The sequence below is a fragment of the Ceratotherium simum genome, chromosome 31 (genome assembly GCF_057802395.1).
Source record: "Ceratotherium simum simum isolate JZ-2026a chromosome 31, ASM5780239v1, whole genome shotgun sequence".
In the NCBI taxonomy this organism is placed as follows: domain Eukaryota; kingdom Metazoa; phylum Chordata; class Mammalia; order Perissodactyla; family Rhinocerotidae; genus Ceratotherium; species Ceratotherium simum.
Genome location: NC_141930.1, coordinates 13,616,942 through 13,634,878, shown reverse-complemented (window position 1 = coordinate 13,634,878; position 17,937 = coordinate 13,616,942). Strand labels below are relative to the sequence as shown.

Sequence of the window (17,937 nt, the reverse complement as noted above, 5' to 3'; positions counted from 1 at the left end):
GATTCCAAATGTACAAAGTTTAATGAAATATGGATATGACACAAAAGTGACAAAAATTTTGGTAAGTCAACTATGACACTGAAAAGCTCAGTAAGAACTCTACTCCATCCCAAAAGTATTTGTCTTGGGTCATCTCTAATGAACCCAGAAGAGCCAGCATATTTCACAGGGGCTAAATAAAACTTTTTAAAAGGTTAACGGAAAAATATTTATGTGAAAAATGCCTCCAAATAATCTTTTAGTGGGTGGATTCGGCACATACCAGTGAATACCTTTGAGCTTAGTCCAATTCTGAATTAAGCTAGAGTTCACCTTTAAGAAACAATGAATCTGTTTTTAAGTAAAACCCTGCATTAAAAAGAAACATGGAATGTGAATACAAAATAAAAAAAATATTATCAACTGAACTGCATCTAAATATTTTACAAAGTTTTCCACGAGCTGTCAGTAGATCTTTAAAGCGCATGATCTTTTAAAAAATGTTACTCATTCATCTGTAAAAATATAGCTTTTTATGTGTATGCCAAGCATGAAATTGCCCCACGCTAAATTTAACACAAACCTCACATTACAGAATTATGAGTTCTTGCACTTCAACTTGACCACGACAGTGATTCAAAGGGTAAAAACACAGAATAGTCTAACTTCTGCTGCAATTCAGTACAATGAAGAAAGCCTGAGAAGCATGCAAAAATTAGGTCCATATTTTAAATCTGCAGGCAATCAAGCCAGGAACCAGGCATGTAATCACAGTCACTTGCAAAACCATTTAAACTATTTTCTAGTTGTAACTGTTAGCAGTTTCTTATGACTGCAATCTTTAAAAAAATATCTTCCACTTCTAAAATCAAATGCACATGTACCTTAACTTTTTTGTCTACTTACAGTCAGGTGCTAGCTACGCCAGGTTAAAATTGTCTTCTTTCCCCTTTCCAATTCTGCATTCCTTTCTTTTAATTTTTGTACACTATGGTTCCAAGTTAATTTCATATTTATACAAATAACAGTTGGCTAAAAAATTTGATCTTTTTAACTATAATTTGTGAAGTAATATAGAGTTTAACAAAGAAAACAATGAAGAGAGTCACTTTATGATGACGTTCTGTTTTTTACAAAGAGATATGTTACCTTTTCAGATGTTATTCAAGGATGGTTAATCATTTTACGACTGTTAGATGAAGGTACTCAACATTATAAATTGTTGTGCATAACTCTTAACAGAGCACACTGAATAACAAGATGTAAGATGAGTTTCAAGGTCAGACAATACGTCAGGGAGGCAGTGGCACTGGCAATCTCCAATCCCTGTCCTCCCCACACGGGCCATCCCGAGAGGTCCCTGCAGCACAGGGATTCTCCACAGGACAGAAACCGCTTAGGGCAGGATGTCAGCTGAAGGAATTGATTAAGTAGAAGAGAATTTAACCTAAAAGTTACCATAATATATGGATTTAAATTAATTTTCAGGTAATGGATTCATCATGTGAGTGATCAATTCCTAAGAAGAGACCAACTTTCTTCCTAATATTATATTTAAGTAGCAATGAGCTGGCTCCAGAGGACTCTGGGGCCCCACCAGAGAGAAGGAGCCCTTGGGGAACGAAACGGTTACTTCTCAGAGCTGCCCTCATCCTCTGTGGTAACCTGAGGCAGGGACCACTCAGTGTTCGTGACATAGGGAAGAACACTGGGAAGAGTGCTTCCCCTCACAGCTGGGAAGAGTGGAAGGATCATTCTTTCAGATTCTCAGTCTGAACTACTGTAGACCAGAGGAAATCCTCAAGTGTTAACAGTTAGGTTCAGCGTTAAGCTGTCTTCAAATAGCTTTATCACTTCTAACATTAGGTCAAAAGCAAATCTTTTACGTATTCTTACACATTTCTGATCACTAAAACTCACTTGCCTCTTTGTAGTATCTCTTCCCTTCCTTGCAAAGGAGTTCCAAAATCCCTTAATGAGTTTAAAAAAAAAAATCAACAAACACATAAAGCTAAGAGCCAAAATATCACTGTTTAATGATGAAGTTTGCAGGTTATCTGTAATGTGATCTCATGTTAAAACTGCCAAGTTAATAACTATTTGACTCCCATATTCAAACACACAACGTTTATATTGTTTGAAAAAATATCTAGTGACAAAAGTAACTATTCAAATATAAACTCTAGGTTCTTTGGTCACCATGGACATGCGAAAAACATTCGACAGATAAAAAGTATAAGAGTGGAATTTTTGGCAAGCCTATATTATATAATTTTTATTAAAAAGGGGACGGAGAAGGCATGGAAAGAAATCAACATTATGTGCTTCCTAGGAAACAGGTGTTGTGCTAAATATTTCACATAAAACTGAAATCAATTTAACGTGTCTTACATTCCCTTACCAAGTAATTATACACCCATATATTCAAACATCAAAAGAACGAAACACAAACTCTCTGAGCATCCTGAACAGATTCCATCTTTCTTAGGGCTATGCACTAAGCCTCCTCATTCATCATCCTTATATATATATATATATATATAGAGAGAGAGAGAGAGAGAGAGAGAGAGAGAGAGAGAGAGAGAGAGAGAGACACCAAGGCCTCAGAGTCATATCAAATTATTCCCAGACAGTAATTCGTGAATACCATTACCTCATTGAAATGTTCTTTTCAAGAGGCTAGTTTTGATGATCCACGAATTCAATTCTCATAAGCATGCTTTGATAAGAGTTTTTTTTTTACTAATTTCATTGTACATCAAGAGAGGAGCTTCTAATATCAAAGAACACTTTTCATTATGACAATTTACATATTTAAGCTTATTCAGCTTCCAGAGGTTATAAGGAAGGAAAATAGGGTTAGAAATGAGATAGATTTGACTTCACTTCGACAGGGTCTTCATTGGCTGGCTGTTTCGTTTTACTGATTTACAGTAAAACGGTCACTTCAGTGAAAATAGATGCTTTTTGGAAGAGGTGGGAAGGAAGTTAAAGAAAAATGTCTATGCTTCCAATGCATAACAGCTTGATCACATAAGTTCGAAAAAAAAATAAAGTGGTTTTTTAACTGCCTAAAAATACTATAATTGGAATGACACTGTGAGCAATTTTATTCTTACATTTCTGATACTTCAATTAGTGACTTTAATAAAATATTAAAAATTCTAATGACTCAGCACAACATGAAAAATGCTTACTACAACGTTAAATGAAAACAATACAGTACAAACTTTTGTCTATATTATAATTATGTAAAAATGCGTGTGTACCTAAAAAGAATTAGAACTGGGAAACAATTGATTTTAGAGTATAAGGGGCTTATAGATAATTGTTTTTCGTTTTTGATTCTTTTATATCATAATAACATTGCAATAAAAACAACCTTAAAAAAGAATGTCATCACCTTGTGGATTAAACGGTACTGTGTCTGCAATGATTTAAACACGTGAAGGATATGAATGCCTGCGTCTTCTGTCAGTTCCAGGAAAGCAAACACCACAACTTCCTTATATCCCCCACACCACTTAACAAGGCATCTCAGGCCCAAATAAACCCAACAGATACCCAGTGACGGACTAATCAATGAACCACTGATGAATACCAAATGTAGTTAACATAAAAGTGAAAACTTACTGTTATTGGTTGGTTCAGGAAACCCAGCCTTTGGACCACTCCATCCTTTGTTTTCCCCTGTCTGAAAGATTAAATCAATTGTTTAAATCCAGAGAAACAGACTTATTCAAAGTGAAAAAAGTTAACTAATCAATTAAGCAAGGGCAAAGGTCTCTCACATAGCTATTCTGATTACTCTCTCCATCTATGACCCCAGGACCATGGACAAAAGAGTAACTAAAATGAACAGTCTTCCATCCCTTTTCTACATTTGAATCTGCTTCTTATGTCTCCTTCTGCTTTTATCTGTTCATTTAAATTTATGATTTAAGTCATCAAGAAAGTCTCATATTCAGTATATGTATTATATACAAAATAGGCTCTATCTAGGTGATTAAAAAGTAAACAATTCTTACTTAAACAGTAAACAATAATTACAAGTGCTAACGTGACTAAAAGAGCTTCTTTTTTTTTTTTTTTTTTTTTTTTTTGGTGAGGGAGATCAGCCCTGAGCTAACATCCGTGCTAATCCTCCTCTTTTTGCTCAGGAAGACTGGCTCTGAGCTAACATCTATTGCCAATCCTCCTCCTTTTTATTTTTTCCCCCAAAGCCCCAGTAGATAGCTGTATGTCATAGTTGCACATCCTTCTAGTTGCTGTATGTGGGACTCGGCCTCAGCATGGCCCGAGAAGCGGTGCCTCGGTGTGCGCCCGGGATCCGAACCTGGGCCGCCAGTAGCAGAGCGCGCACACCCAACCTCTAAGCCACCAGGCCAGCCCTAAAAGAGCTTCTTTATCACTCCTGAGGTCAAATTAATAATACACATATTACTATGTCTGTTCTGGAAAAGTATGACAAGGGTCACCAAATATTGCTAATGACACACACAAAAAATTGAAAATTAAGCCTTAATTTTAAACAAAATTTGTAATATCCTGACTTTTGCCAGATGATTTGATCTATGTTTGGTGTAAAATACATTCTGAAACTCAGATACAGTCATGTGTCACATGACGATGTAACGGTGTACAACAGAACACATATACGATGGTGGTCCTGTAAGATTAGTACAATATAGCCTAGGTGTGTAGTAGGCTACACCATCTAGGTTTGTCTAAGTACACTCTGTGATGTTTGCACGATGACACAATTGCCTAACAACGCAGTTCTCAGAACATATCCCTGTCGTTAAGTGACGCATGACTGTATTTTGAAGTAGTATTTTAATCAAATTAATAAGTGACTTTAACTGGTTATGTTCTCTTTTTGTGAAGCTGGTATTACTGATATGAAGTACTCCAGGGGGAAAATAAAACATATTTCCTATTATCATCAGCATTTTATATTTATGTTACCAGATGTCAAGATCAAATGGGTAAACTGAATCCAGATATAAACACAGAATACAATTCTAGTCAACGGTCCACTCTTATGAAAGGACAGAGGAGGAGTACATGTTTACAAATGCACATGTATTATGATGGGAAGGCCTGGGGAGACTCGCACTTATATTTTCCTTGTGAAGTACAAGACGAGATCACAGAATGAGAGGAAAGCTGATGGAGCGGGGCTATAAGCCAGAGGAGAGTGTACACAGTAAGGACTGAGGTACTTTAGGGAGGGGAAGAGCAGGCTGATTAGAAGAATGCAGATTCTCAGGCACTGGAGAACTTAGTTGAAGTTGGTAATAATAAAAATTTAGCATTTCATTCCTCCCTTCCTCTCTTTCTACAATAACCAAGGTTATTTAAATATTAGATTATAGGCCAGCCCCAGTGGCCTAGTGGTTAAGTTTGGCATGCTCCACTTTGGAGGCCCGGGTTCGTCTCCCGGGCGTGGACCTACACCACTCCTCTGTCAGTGGCCATGCTGTGGCGGTGGCTCACATACAAAAGGAGAAAGATTGGTAGCAGATGTTAGCTCACGGCAAATCTTCCTCAGCAAAAAAAATAATAAATAAATATTAGATTATATTCCTTATACCTAATTTTCCACCTTCAACTGAATCCCAAGCCTACCATTCTCTGATTTTCGCCCCAACCCTCTAATGAAACTACTTTTGTAAGGTTTCTACTTAAACATCACAGAGTGAATACAAGGAGTAATCTCTTCTCTCTCCTCGAACATCTCTAAACTGACAATCCAATAATCCATATACTCTCTCTCCCTCCCTTCTCTCCCTACCCTCCTGACAGAATATGAAAGCAGTCAATAGCAGAAGAGAAAAGTCAATCAAAGCCTGGAACCTGGAAAGCAGATAAACAAGTTGTAACTAATTAGCAGATGTAAGTACGCTGAAACCTAACCTGCAGAGCAAGAAGCCACAAAGACCTTACAAAGAGAAAACTGATTTGTGCCCCAGGACCACAGAAAGCCTCAGGAATTAGAAGCACACCTGGTACTTCTAAAAATGAATCCTGGAAGGGCCTGAAGACAGAAGGATTGTTTGGAAAGTTTTCAAAGTGCTGTGAAATCTCCAAGTCACCTCTTTGAGCCCAAGGAGACAGATTTCCTAAGAGGTTTCCTTAGGAGGGTGGGATCAACACGCCACACTGCAAATAAGGAGATGGAGTCCAAAGTTACATCCTGGAAGATAAAATACCCAGCTCCATTCCTCATACGGGCCTCAGAAGACAACAGCCAGGCTTCTGACCCACAAGGAATGGCGAGGACAACACAAGGAACAGAATAAAACTTGAAAAAAGCTAAGAGAAAAAGTTCTCAGAGACATAAAAAAACTATTACACCCATTAAATAAGAATAGCAGGCTAAAAAAGAAATATTCTGAGAAGGATGAAGAGCGCTGGGAAACAAAAAATAGAAAAGCCAAAGGAAGAAATTTAAAAAAAAGACTGAAAGACAAAATTAAAGAAATCTCCTAGAAAACAGAACAAAAAGAGATAGAAATAGAAAAGAAAAAGAAAGAAAAGAAAAGAAAAAGAAGGAAGGGAGGGAGGGAGGAAGGAAGAAAAATCTGAAGATCATCCATAAGACTAACAGGTATCTCAGAAAGAACTAATAGCAAAAATGGAAGGATAGAAATTATCAAAGAAATAATGTAAGAAACTTTTAAAGTATATGAATTTCTGGATTGAAACACTAATACCCAACACAATTTATTAAAGAATACATACATCAAGTCAATCATTCATGAAATTCCAAAATCCCTGGGAAAAGAAAAGTCAGACAAGCATCAAGAGGGGGAAGAAAAGTGGAAGTCTGATATGCAGGGTGAGAATCAAAAGGCTCTGGAGTTTCAACAGTAATTGCTAGGAGGTAGAAAGCAGTGGGGCAATGCCTTCAAAACGCTGTGGAAATATTATTTTCAACTCAGAATTACATCTCAGAAAAACTTTCAATTAAGTGAATGGTAAATGTAAAAATATTTCAGACCTACAAGATCTCCAAAAAATTTACTTCCAATGTATCCTCTACCAGGAAGCTCCTAAAGTATGTGCTCCATCAAAACAAGGAAGTAAATCAAGAACAAGGGAAACTGTCCAGAAAACAGGCAACTCAACAAGAGAGGCAAAAGGAATTTTCAGGATAATGGTGAAGAGAAGAACCAATAGAGTAGCTCTTCAGCAGACCTATCAAACAACAAATCCAAATTAGAAGAGGAGGATAGAGAGCTCCAAGAAAGAAAAAATAAAAAATAAAAAATTATATCATGCGTTTACTTAGCAGAGAGTTTGGGGATAAGTTGGAGAGACATAGAAAAATGTACACGTGGAGTGTGTATAAGAGAGTTACACCCTTGTTTTCCATAGGAAGAACTCAGATAATATCTAAAAATGAAAAATCAAGAAATTGCAGTACAAGCTACTGACAGTAGAAAATAATAGAATGAACAGCTAAAACAGGTGGTAAGTGGTTGAAAATCAGAAGCAGAAATGGCTGGTGGCATGGCAGAATAGCATAGTTTTTTATTATAAATCTTGAGTCTTTATACCATCAATCTTGAATAACTCTGGACTTTTTATACATATATGAGTATTACTTTCAACAATATAAAAATCAAATATTGATTATTTGATAATAATGCCAGTTATGTCTTGTTGGAACAAATTCCAAGATAGAAGTGATACCCCAACACACGAGTGAAAAAAAATCAAGGTTGCAAGAACAGTATATTTTAAAGGGGTGGAAAGAGTGTTCCACTTTTCCTTAGAACGAGAAATGTAACAAGGAGAAAGAGCCAGCTAATGTAAAAAATCATAACCTTTCTTGAACCCATCAGAGATCTGAGACTGTAAAGCAAACAAGTAAAATGAATTCCAGAGAGTAACAAACCCCTCTGAGGAGAGGCAGGGCTCACAAATCTTTCAACATTGGCAGAGCAACGAACGAAGAGATGAATGTCAAAAATGCAAGCAAAAAAGCATATGAAATGTTAATAATAAGACTGAGTGTTGAGTAGTACGACAGTTTAGAAAAACTGGGAACTCCAAACAGAAGCTCCTTTCCACAGGCCTCCCCGTACTCAGGAGGGCAAGTAGAGGTACAGCTGGACACAAGAGAAAGCCCCACTCAGCGGTGCATGTACGCAGCAGGTGAACGTCTGCCACCAAAAGAAAGGCATGGAACTTCACACAGCTCTACAGATTCTTCTCTCATACAAAGCAAACAGCTCAAGCCACTCAAGAAAGGAGAGAAACCAAGCTCATCCGCCTCTAGAGTAGAAGCATGAAATTCTGTCACCCTAAAGGCTCAAGCAAAGATTCACTGACTGCTTGTGGAAAAAGAGTAGATGCAAAAGCTACGTGCCCCTGGAAAAAAACAAAAAAAGGAGGGTAAAAAACCCTCCTGAGAGCAAGGCCCTGTACCAACACAAAGCAGAGGTCTGAAAATGCTGACAAAGGGGCAGGAAGCTCTCTTGCACCCAAGACCACCCATAGGTCCAAAGTAAAGTGCGGCTACCAGGGGAAGGAGGCAGAAACATTGAGAAAAACCCACCTCTGAGATCCAGCACACCAAGTCTGCCTGATAATGAGGCTGGACAGGAAAATCAAGAACTATGCCCCCAAACCCACTACGATCTGATGATCAAGTAATAAGCAGCGTTTCCAGTGTTTCTCAATACACGATGCCGAACACTCATTCAAAAATTATGAGATACCCAAAACCACAAGAAGAAATAACCCACTGTCAAAAGATTAAGAAGTAAACAAAACAGGACTCAGCGATGATCCAGATGCTAGAAGTATAAGAAATCAATTTTATAATACCGATGATTAATAGGTTAAAAGATCTAATGTAAAAGGCAGATGACATGCATGAATATACGGGGAATTTCAGCAGAGAAACAGAAACTACAGAACAAAAGCAAATGGATATCTTTGTGGAAAAAATATCACAGATAAAAATTAATCTTGATGTCATTATTAACAGATGGACACAGTTGAAGGAATAATCAGTAAAACTGCAGATAAATCAATAGAAATTACTCAAATTGAGACACAGAAAAAGAAAAAAAAAGAGCGGAAAATAAAAAGGAACAGAAAATCCCAGAGCTATAAGACAATCTCAACGGTCTAACAAATGTGTAACAGAAACTCCAAAGGAGAGAGAAAACAATAAGAAATATTTGAAAAGGTAATAGCTGAGAATTTGACAAAATAACTGAATGACAACAAATCACAGATCCAATATGTTCAGAGACCACTAAGCAGGAAAAGTACAAAAAGGAGAAGAAGAAAGTGAGGAGGAAGAGGGAAAAAAAGAGGAGAAAGGAGGGAAGGGGAGAGGAAGGAGGGGAGAGAGAGCAGAAAGAAAAGAATCAAACAGACATATCACAGTCAAATTTTTGAGAACTAATGAAAAAAGAAAATTTTGAAGGCCATCAGAGGAAAAAAAATACATCAAGAGGAAAGAGCAGCTAAGAATTACGGCAGACTTCACATCAAAAACTATGCAAGTCAGAAATAATGGAACATCTTTTAACGCACTGAAAGAGACAGAAAAACCCAGAATCCTGTATTCAGACAAAAATAACTTTAAAAAAGGAAGATGAAGGGCCAGCCCGGTGGCGTAGTGGTTAAGTTCACATGCTCCACTTCAGCGGCCTGGGGTTCATGGGTTCAGATCCCAGGCCCAGACCTACACACTGCTAATCAAGCCATGCTGTGGCAGCATCCCACATACAAAATAAAGGAAGACTGGCACAGATGTTAGCTCAGGGCCAATCTTCCCTCAAGCAAAAAGAGGAAGATTAGCAACAGATGTTGGCTCAGAGCGAATCTTCCTCACCAAAAAAAAAAAACGATGCAAGATGAAATAAAGACTTTTTCATCAAACAAAAGCTGAGGGAAATCATTGCCAGTAGACCTACTAACATCAGTAGTATTAAAGGAAGTTCTACAAGCATGAGCATGATACCAGACAGAAATTTGGATCTACAGAAAGGAATGAAGAGTATGAAAATGACATAAAAATCAGGGTAAATATAAGACATTTTCCCGATTTTAACCACATAAAAAGATAATTGACTATACAAAGTACAATTAGTAACAATGAATTGTGGATTTTATACTATATAATAGAAGTAAAATGTATGACCACAATAGGAGGCCACAGAAACAGAGAGAGTACGATTGCAACAGGAGGTCAGAGAGACACAGAAAAGTAAAACGTATGACCACATTAGAGGTCAAAGAGAAAAAAGTGAATAAAGGATAAGTGGAATAGTAACAACTAGTAATATGGTAGATTTAAATCCAACCATATCAATAATTACAATAATGGCAAAGGGTCTAATCACTCCCAACTAAAAGGCAGAGATTGCCAAATTATATTTTGAAAAGGAAAACCCAGCTACATGCTTCCTAAAAGAAACCAATTTAAATATAAAGACACAGGTAGGCTAAAAGTAAAATGATGGAAAAAAAAAATCACATGCAAACACTAATAAAAATGGAGTGGCTGTATTAATATATCAGACAAAGCAGAATTCAGAACAAGAAATATTACCCGGGATAAAGAAAACAAATCACATAATAGTAAAGTGGTCAAGTCATCAAAAAGACATAACAATCCTAAATACATATGTATGTAACAACAGAGCTTCAGACATTAACACTTGATAAAAGGAGGAGACAGAAAATCAGAAGGGATATAGGACTTGAAAGAAGAAACCAAAAGGGAAATCAGAACATATTTTGAATCGAATGAAAACAAAAACTCAACTGACCAAAATCTGTGGGACAGAGCTAAACCAGTGCTTAAAGAGAAATATTTAGCATTAAATTCTTATATTAGAAAAGAAGAAAGTTCTCAGATCCACAGTCTAAGCTTCTAGTTTACAAAACTAGAAAAAGAACAGAAAAAGAAGTGCAAAGCAAGTGAAGGAAGGATAAAATAAAGAGCAGAAATCAGTAAAACTGAAAATGAAAAAATAAAGAAAATCAATGAAACCAAAATCTGGTTGGTTGAAAAAGATCAAAAATAATTGATAAACCCTCAGCCAGATTAATCAGGAAAGAAAAAGAAAAGAAAAAAATCACCAATATCAGAAATGAGAGAGGGACTAGCACTACAGATGCTATACCTGTTAAAAGGATGACAAGAGAAGGTTATAAACAATTTTATACAAATAAATTCAACAACTTAGATGAAATGGACAAATTCCTTGAAATATTCAAACTGCCAAAGATCATTTAAGTAGAAGTAGAGCAGCCCTACATCTATTTCTTAAAACTCAATTAGTAATTAAAACCTTCCCACAGAGAAAATTCTAAGCCCAGATGGCTCCACCAGTAAATTCTGCCCAACAATTAAGGAAGAAATAATACCAAACTCTTCCAGACTATGGAAGAGGGGATACTTCCAAACTTACTAAATGACACCAGCATTACCTTGATACTGATACTAAAACCAGACAAGGATATTACAACAAAAGAAAAATATAGATCAGTATCTCTCATACACATAGCCATAAAAATCCTTTAAAAATATTAGCAAATCTATTCTAGAAATATATTAAAATACAGGTAATACATCATGACTAAGGGGAGTGTATGCCAGTCGTGCAAGCTCAGTTCAACGTTCAAACACCAATCAATACCACTTGATGTCCATTAAGATGGCTATTATGTAAAAAACAAGACAAAGAGAACACACATGGCACACACACACACAGAACAAGTGCTGGCAAGGATGTGAAGAGATTGGAATCCTTGTACATTGCTGGTGGAGATATAAAATGGTACAGCTGCTACAGAAATGAGTTTGGCAATTCCTTAAAATATTAACATAGAATTACCATATGATCCAGCAATCCCACTTCTAGGTATATACTCTAAGGAACCGAAAACAGGAAGTTAGATACTTGTACATCCTTGTTTATAGCAATTATTCACAATAGCCAAAAGCTGAAAATAACCCAAATGTCCATCAACAGATGAATGGATAAACAAATGTTACATATCCATAAAATAGAACGTTATTCAGTCTTAAAAAGGAATGAAATTCTGATACATGTTACAATATGGATGAACCTTGAAAAAGTGAAATAAGCCAGACAAAAAGGGACAAATATTCTATGATTCCACTTATATGAGGTTCCTAGAATAGGCAAATTCACAGGAACAGAAAGTAGAACAGAGGTTACCAGGGGCTGGGGAGAGGTGAGAATGAGGAGTCAGTGTTTGATAGGTACAAAGTTTCTACTTGGGATGATGAAAACGTTCTGGAAGTGGATAGTGGTGACGGTTGCACAACATTGTGAATGAACTTAATGCCACTGAAATGTACACCTAAAAACAATGAAAATGGTTATTTTTCATTACGTATATATCACATACATTTTAAAAATCCATCAATGAAATTCACCAAATCAAAAACTAAATAGAAAAAACATAGGAGCATCTCAATAGATGCAGAGAAAAGCATTTGGCAAAATTCAACATTCACTGATAATTAAGGGGAAAAAAAAACCTTCTGACAAAGCAGGAATATAAGGCAATATCAACTCAATATAGAGCATCTACAAAAACCTATAGGGGCAGGCCCAGTGGTGTAGTGGTTAAGTTCAGCGCGCTCTGCTTCGGCAGCCCAGGTTCGTGGGTTCGCATCCCAGGCATGGACCTACACCACTCATCAAGCCATGCTGTGGTGGTGATCCACATATAAAATAGAGGAAGATGGGCACAGATGTTAGCTCAGGGCCAGTCTTCCTCAAGCAAAAAGAGGAAGACTGGTAACCAGTGTTAGCTCAGGGCCAATCTTCCTCACCAAAACAAAACAAAAACCTATAATCATCATGGTATATAAGGGTGAAAGACTGAATGATTTCCCCCTAACGTCGGGAATAAGGTAAGAATATCTGCTTTTCTATTCAACAATCAACCATTTCTATTCAACACTGTACTCAAAGCAATAAAGCAAGACAAATAAATAAAAGCACAAAGACTAGAAAAGAAAAAATAAAACTGTCTTTATTCACATATGACATGATCATCAATGCAGAAAATCCCAAATAATCTACAAAATAAGTGACTAGAAATGATGTCAGTTTAGCAACATCAGAGCATACAAGGTCAATATATAAAAACCAATTGTATTTCTATATACTAGAAAAGAAGAACTGGAAATTGAAATTAAACACCAATACCATTAACAACAGCATCCTGAAACATGAGACACTTAAGGAAAAACATAAAAAATATGCAAGACATTTCAATGAAAAAGGACAAAACATTGCTAGGACATATTTCTAAAAACCAAATAAATAAAGAGCTAGATCTTGTTCATATATTGGAAGACTCAATATTCTTAAGATATCAATTTACATGAAACTGATCTATATATTCAACAGAATCCCAAACCCAACTGGCTTTTTTTTTTTTTTGGGTATAAGTTGATTCTAAAATTTATATGAAAATGCAAAGGCTCTAGACTAGCCAAAACAATTTTTTAAAAACAGAACAGAGTTGGAGTTCTTTATCTGATTTCAAACCTTACTTAAAAAGCTGCAATTTATAAACAGTTTTAATAGCTTAAGGATAGACATATAGATTCATGGAACAGAACAGAGAATTTAGAAACATACATACACATATGTGGTCAATTGATTTTCAACAACGGTGCTAAGGGAATTCAATGGGAAAAGCATTATCTTTTAAACAAATGGTGCTAGAACAATTGGATAACCTACGCACAAAAGGAGGAGAGGACAGGAAGGGAGGGGAATCCTTTATCGGACAAAGGTCTTCCTCCCAAAATATATAAAGAACTCTTTTATACAACTCAATAATAAGAAAGCAAATCATTCAATTTTTAAAAAGATAGATAATTCAAGGAAGAGATACGAATGGTAAATAAACACATGATAAGATACTCAACATTACTAGTTATTAGAGAAATGCAAATTAAAACTCAATGAGAGGGCCGGCCCCATGGCTTAGCGGTTAAGTGCCCGCGCTCCGCTACTGGCGGCCTGGGTTCAGATCCCAGGCGCACACCGACGCACCACTTCTCCCGGCATGCTTAGGCCGCATCCCACATACAGCAACTAGAAGGACGTGCAACTATGACGTACAACTATCTACTGGGGCTTTGGGGAAAAAAAAAAAAGGAGGAGGATTGGCAATAGATGTTAGCTCAGAGCCAGTCTTCCTCAGCAAAAAGAGGAGGATTAGCACGGATGTTAGCTCAGGGCTGATCTTCCTCACAAAAAAAAAAAAAAAAAACTCAGTGAGATAACATTATACCCCTACTAGTATGATCAAAGCTATCAAAACCAACAGTACTAAGACCTAAAGATATGGAGTAATTGAAACTCTCAAACATTGCTGGTAGGAATGCAAAATGGTACACCCTCTCTGGAAAATATCTTCACAGTTTCTTTAAAGTTATCATGCACTTATTATATGAGTATGTACAGACAGGATACCCAGATACTAGATACTAGAGGAATATGCACATATAAAGACTTTTACACGAATGTTTATAACCATTTTATTTATAATAGCCTCAAACTGGAAACAACCCACATGTTGATGAATAATAAAACAATAACAAATAATAAAAAGAACAAGCTAATGATAAATGCAACAATATGGATGACTCTCTGCAAGAGGAAACCAGAAACAAAAGGCAACATAACGTATGATTCAATTTTATGACATTCTGGAAAAGGCAAAACTATAGAAACAGACATCAGATCAATGCTTGTCAGGGGCTGAGGAGAGGGGAGGAGATTAATTATGAATGGGCATTAAGGAACATTTTGGGGTAACAGAAATGTTATAAATCTTAATTGTGGTCGTGGTTGTGGGTGATCAGAATTGGCCACCTCAAAATATGTCTCTTTACCCTGATTATTTTCTCTTAAAGAAACTTTGACCACTCCACCCCCATTAACTGCCTAAAAGAATTTAACTCTGTGTATGGATAGATTGGGAGGGTCCTTGCTAAGCCCATTCCAACTAAAAGTAGATGTTATCCTTTGTAAGAGACATTTACACTTATAAGGGAAATCTCCATTTATAGTGTTATCTCCCTCTCCATACTGGGAAGAAGGGGGGGATGACCTCATCTCTAGAAACTCTTATCAGTGCAGAAGGCAAGGACTTAAATCTGCATACTCTTGTTTACTGCACTTTTCTGGTAATCTCCCATAGCTGACTCTCCTCACCCCCAACATCCTCCTTTGTCTACCTGAATATGCTATTTAAGATAAAAACCTCCGCCATTTGTTGAGAAACCCACTTTTTCTGGGTCTCTCCCATGTATACATGTTATAAAGCTTTGTTTGATTTTCTCTTGCTATTTGTTCTCATGTCAATTTAACTTGTAGCCCAGCCAGAAAGGACCCAGAGTGGGTAGAGGATACTCTTCCTCCCCTTCAGTCAGATGACTTGGATGGGATAAAAATTCTATGCGCTGGATGCTCTTCACTCCTGGACTACTGCAGCTGAGAGTTCGGGATCCCTGACAAGAGCTAGCAGGAGGTAAAGAATTCTTACCATGTCAGTCTCCTGGATCTCTGCCTGCAGGGTCCAGTGGAAGCAAGAGTGGTGAGGTTTTTTTTTCTAAATTTAGATTAGCAGGAGAAAATACTGGTGAAGCTAGCTTCTTGGACTCAAGCGCCTCTAGGATCTGGTTAAGTACTCACTGGTTAATTGATCCCTTTCCTCCCAGAAATAGTCACTATTTCTCCTTGTCTCTGTCTTTTTTTGTCATTTGTCATAAGACACAGGCATCTCTATAAACCTGTTGTCTGGGGCTTGGCTTTGTGATCTCGTTTGTCTCTGCCATCCGGAGGATACACGTACCGGCATGCATCTTGGCGGCTAGTCGAATAGACTGAGGTTCTGGGATATACTCTTTGTCCAGCTGTGTCTGCTCTCAGGGGTTTGTCATAAGGGGTCCCATGTGCTTTCATAAGGGGCCTTTGTCGTCTCAACCTTTGTGGCTTGTTGTGCTTTCTTATTTTTGGGAGTGAATTCTCTGGATCTCTTTTGGGGATGTCTCTTGCGTCCATGGTTAAGCCTTGGTATGAGTCGTTGTTAAGATTAAGATCCTACTCGTCAATGTGGCCAGACAATGGATCGTTTAAATTGGGAAAACTTCTAAATTGGGGGGAAAAAAATTGTGAAAGCCCTCATCATAATTGTTTTACTGGCACCTATGAAAAGGCCAAATTAAAAAAAGGAAAAAAAAATAGTGACTAGCCTTAAGACCCTGACTCAGGTTACAATTAAATTGAGAAAATGTAAAAGTGTGAGCGTTGATAAGGTTATAAAGGTTGAAATGTTTGAGCTGATTTTATATAAAAAGGTTATATCAACTTCGCTTGAGTATGTTTTAAAATGTCTGACTGAGAATGCTTCCCTTGTCCAAACTTATAAGACCAAGATCTATTGATCAAGTCCTAATGAAAACTATGATTAGAGGTATAAGAGGTGATGGAATTCAGATGAAATTTTGTAGGAAAACTGATAAGGCAAATATGCCCCAGGAACTCCATCTTGGAGAAAACTTGAGTGGTTTCTCTGTGCCTTTATGATGTAGATTTCCTGCTCCCATTTTCTCTAGGACCTGACAGCCATTCTTTGAAATGCAAATGTTTCTCAGAAACTGGTGGGTTTTGTATTACATCTGATTCATAACAAAAATTTAATGTCTCTGTGTCTACCTGTGTGTCCATGTGTGTCTGTATGTGTGTTATATATGTGTGATATTTTACCACCGGATGGCCAAAATTAAGAGCTCTTTTAATTGACTTAAGGTAAGCACTTACATGTCTTTCAAGTTAACGTGATATGAGATAATCTTTGGTGAATGAAAGCTTAAGTTTGTCGGTTTGATTAAAATGGACATGTCCTCAGAGCTATCAGCATTGGATATAATGCAGACCTGCAGCCTGGGTTTACTAGTTAAATAAACTCATGTTATCCCTGTTACAAATTTGTCGGCAAAAATAGCTTAAAGTGATAGCTAATTTTGTCCAATGTCTCATCAAGTTGTCTTGGGTAATCTAAACATAATTACTGGAACAAATAATTTAGATGTAATTGATTTAGAATTTATGGATAAACTTTTAGCAACAATTATAGTTTGTACGTAAAACAACGTCCAAAATCTCTTTGGTAACTTGAAACTTTGAAGTTTTGCTAGGTTAACGATAAAAATTCATTGAGTATTTAGATTATTTTCAAATAAGATAAGATATTAGATATTAATTACTAAATATAAGATTATATACTTTTGGTTTTTTATTACAGAAAAACTAAAAGGTGTTTTCAGTCTATTGGTAAACGTTTTATGTTTTATTAAAGGATTGGACTATAACATGTTTCTAGAAATTATGAAAGATGTTTATAAATTTGTCAACCCACAGAATGCTAATGTAAAAGAAAGTTTATAATTGCTTACTTAGTTTTTACTTAAAAACTAAAGTTTCTAAGGATTAAAAATTCTAATATGTGATTAAAGCTACTAAAAATTAATAAGGAAAATACATTTGTATTCAATGAAAGTAAGATATGTTTTCAGTAAAGAAAGTATAAAGAATGGAAATATTTTTGTTTGTTTTGTTAAGAAAGATAAATTTGTCCCAAAGTACTAGGAGGGAAAAAAAAAAGAAAGGCATAGGACAAATTCTGAATGTAAAAAAAGGTTATAGAAGGTTTGTGAAAGAGGAATTCTGAAAAAAGAGTTTTGTAAATGGTCAAGTTGGCTAAGATTAAAATAAATCTAAATGAATAAGTTTTAATGTCAAAAGTAAGCTGGTGCAAAATTAAAATTTGTTTTTTTTCTCTCTCTTAAAAGGATAATTTTCTTAAACTTTTAGTCTGCTCTTGGTAACGAGATCATAAAACGTCTTTTCTTTGAGTAATTTA

At 36.3% G+C, this 17,937-nt stretch overlaps 1 protein-coding gene across 15 annotated transcripts in view; it reads right to left on the bottom strand.

The window, feature by feature from the left end:
- The window catches only part of STAU2 (staufen double-stranded RNA binding protein 2), a 392,065-nt gene that overhangs the window by 158,357 nt on the left and 215,771 nt on the right, over nt 1–17,937 (bottom strand). For all 15 annotated transcript variants that reach the window (XM_087420424.1, XM_004436284.3, XM_087420425.1 and 12 more), the window contains one exon: nt 3,613–3,673. In XM_087420424.1, coding sequence (XP_087276550.1) covers nt 3,613–3,673 — 61 coding nt within the window. The remainder of the gene's footprint in view (nt 1–3,612; nt 3,674–17,937) is intronic.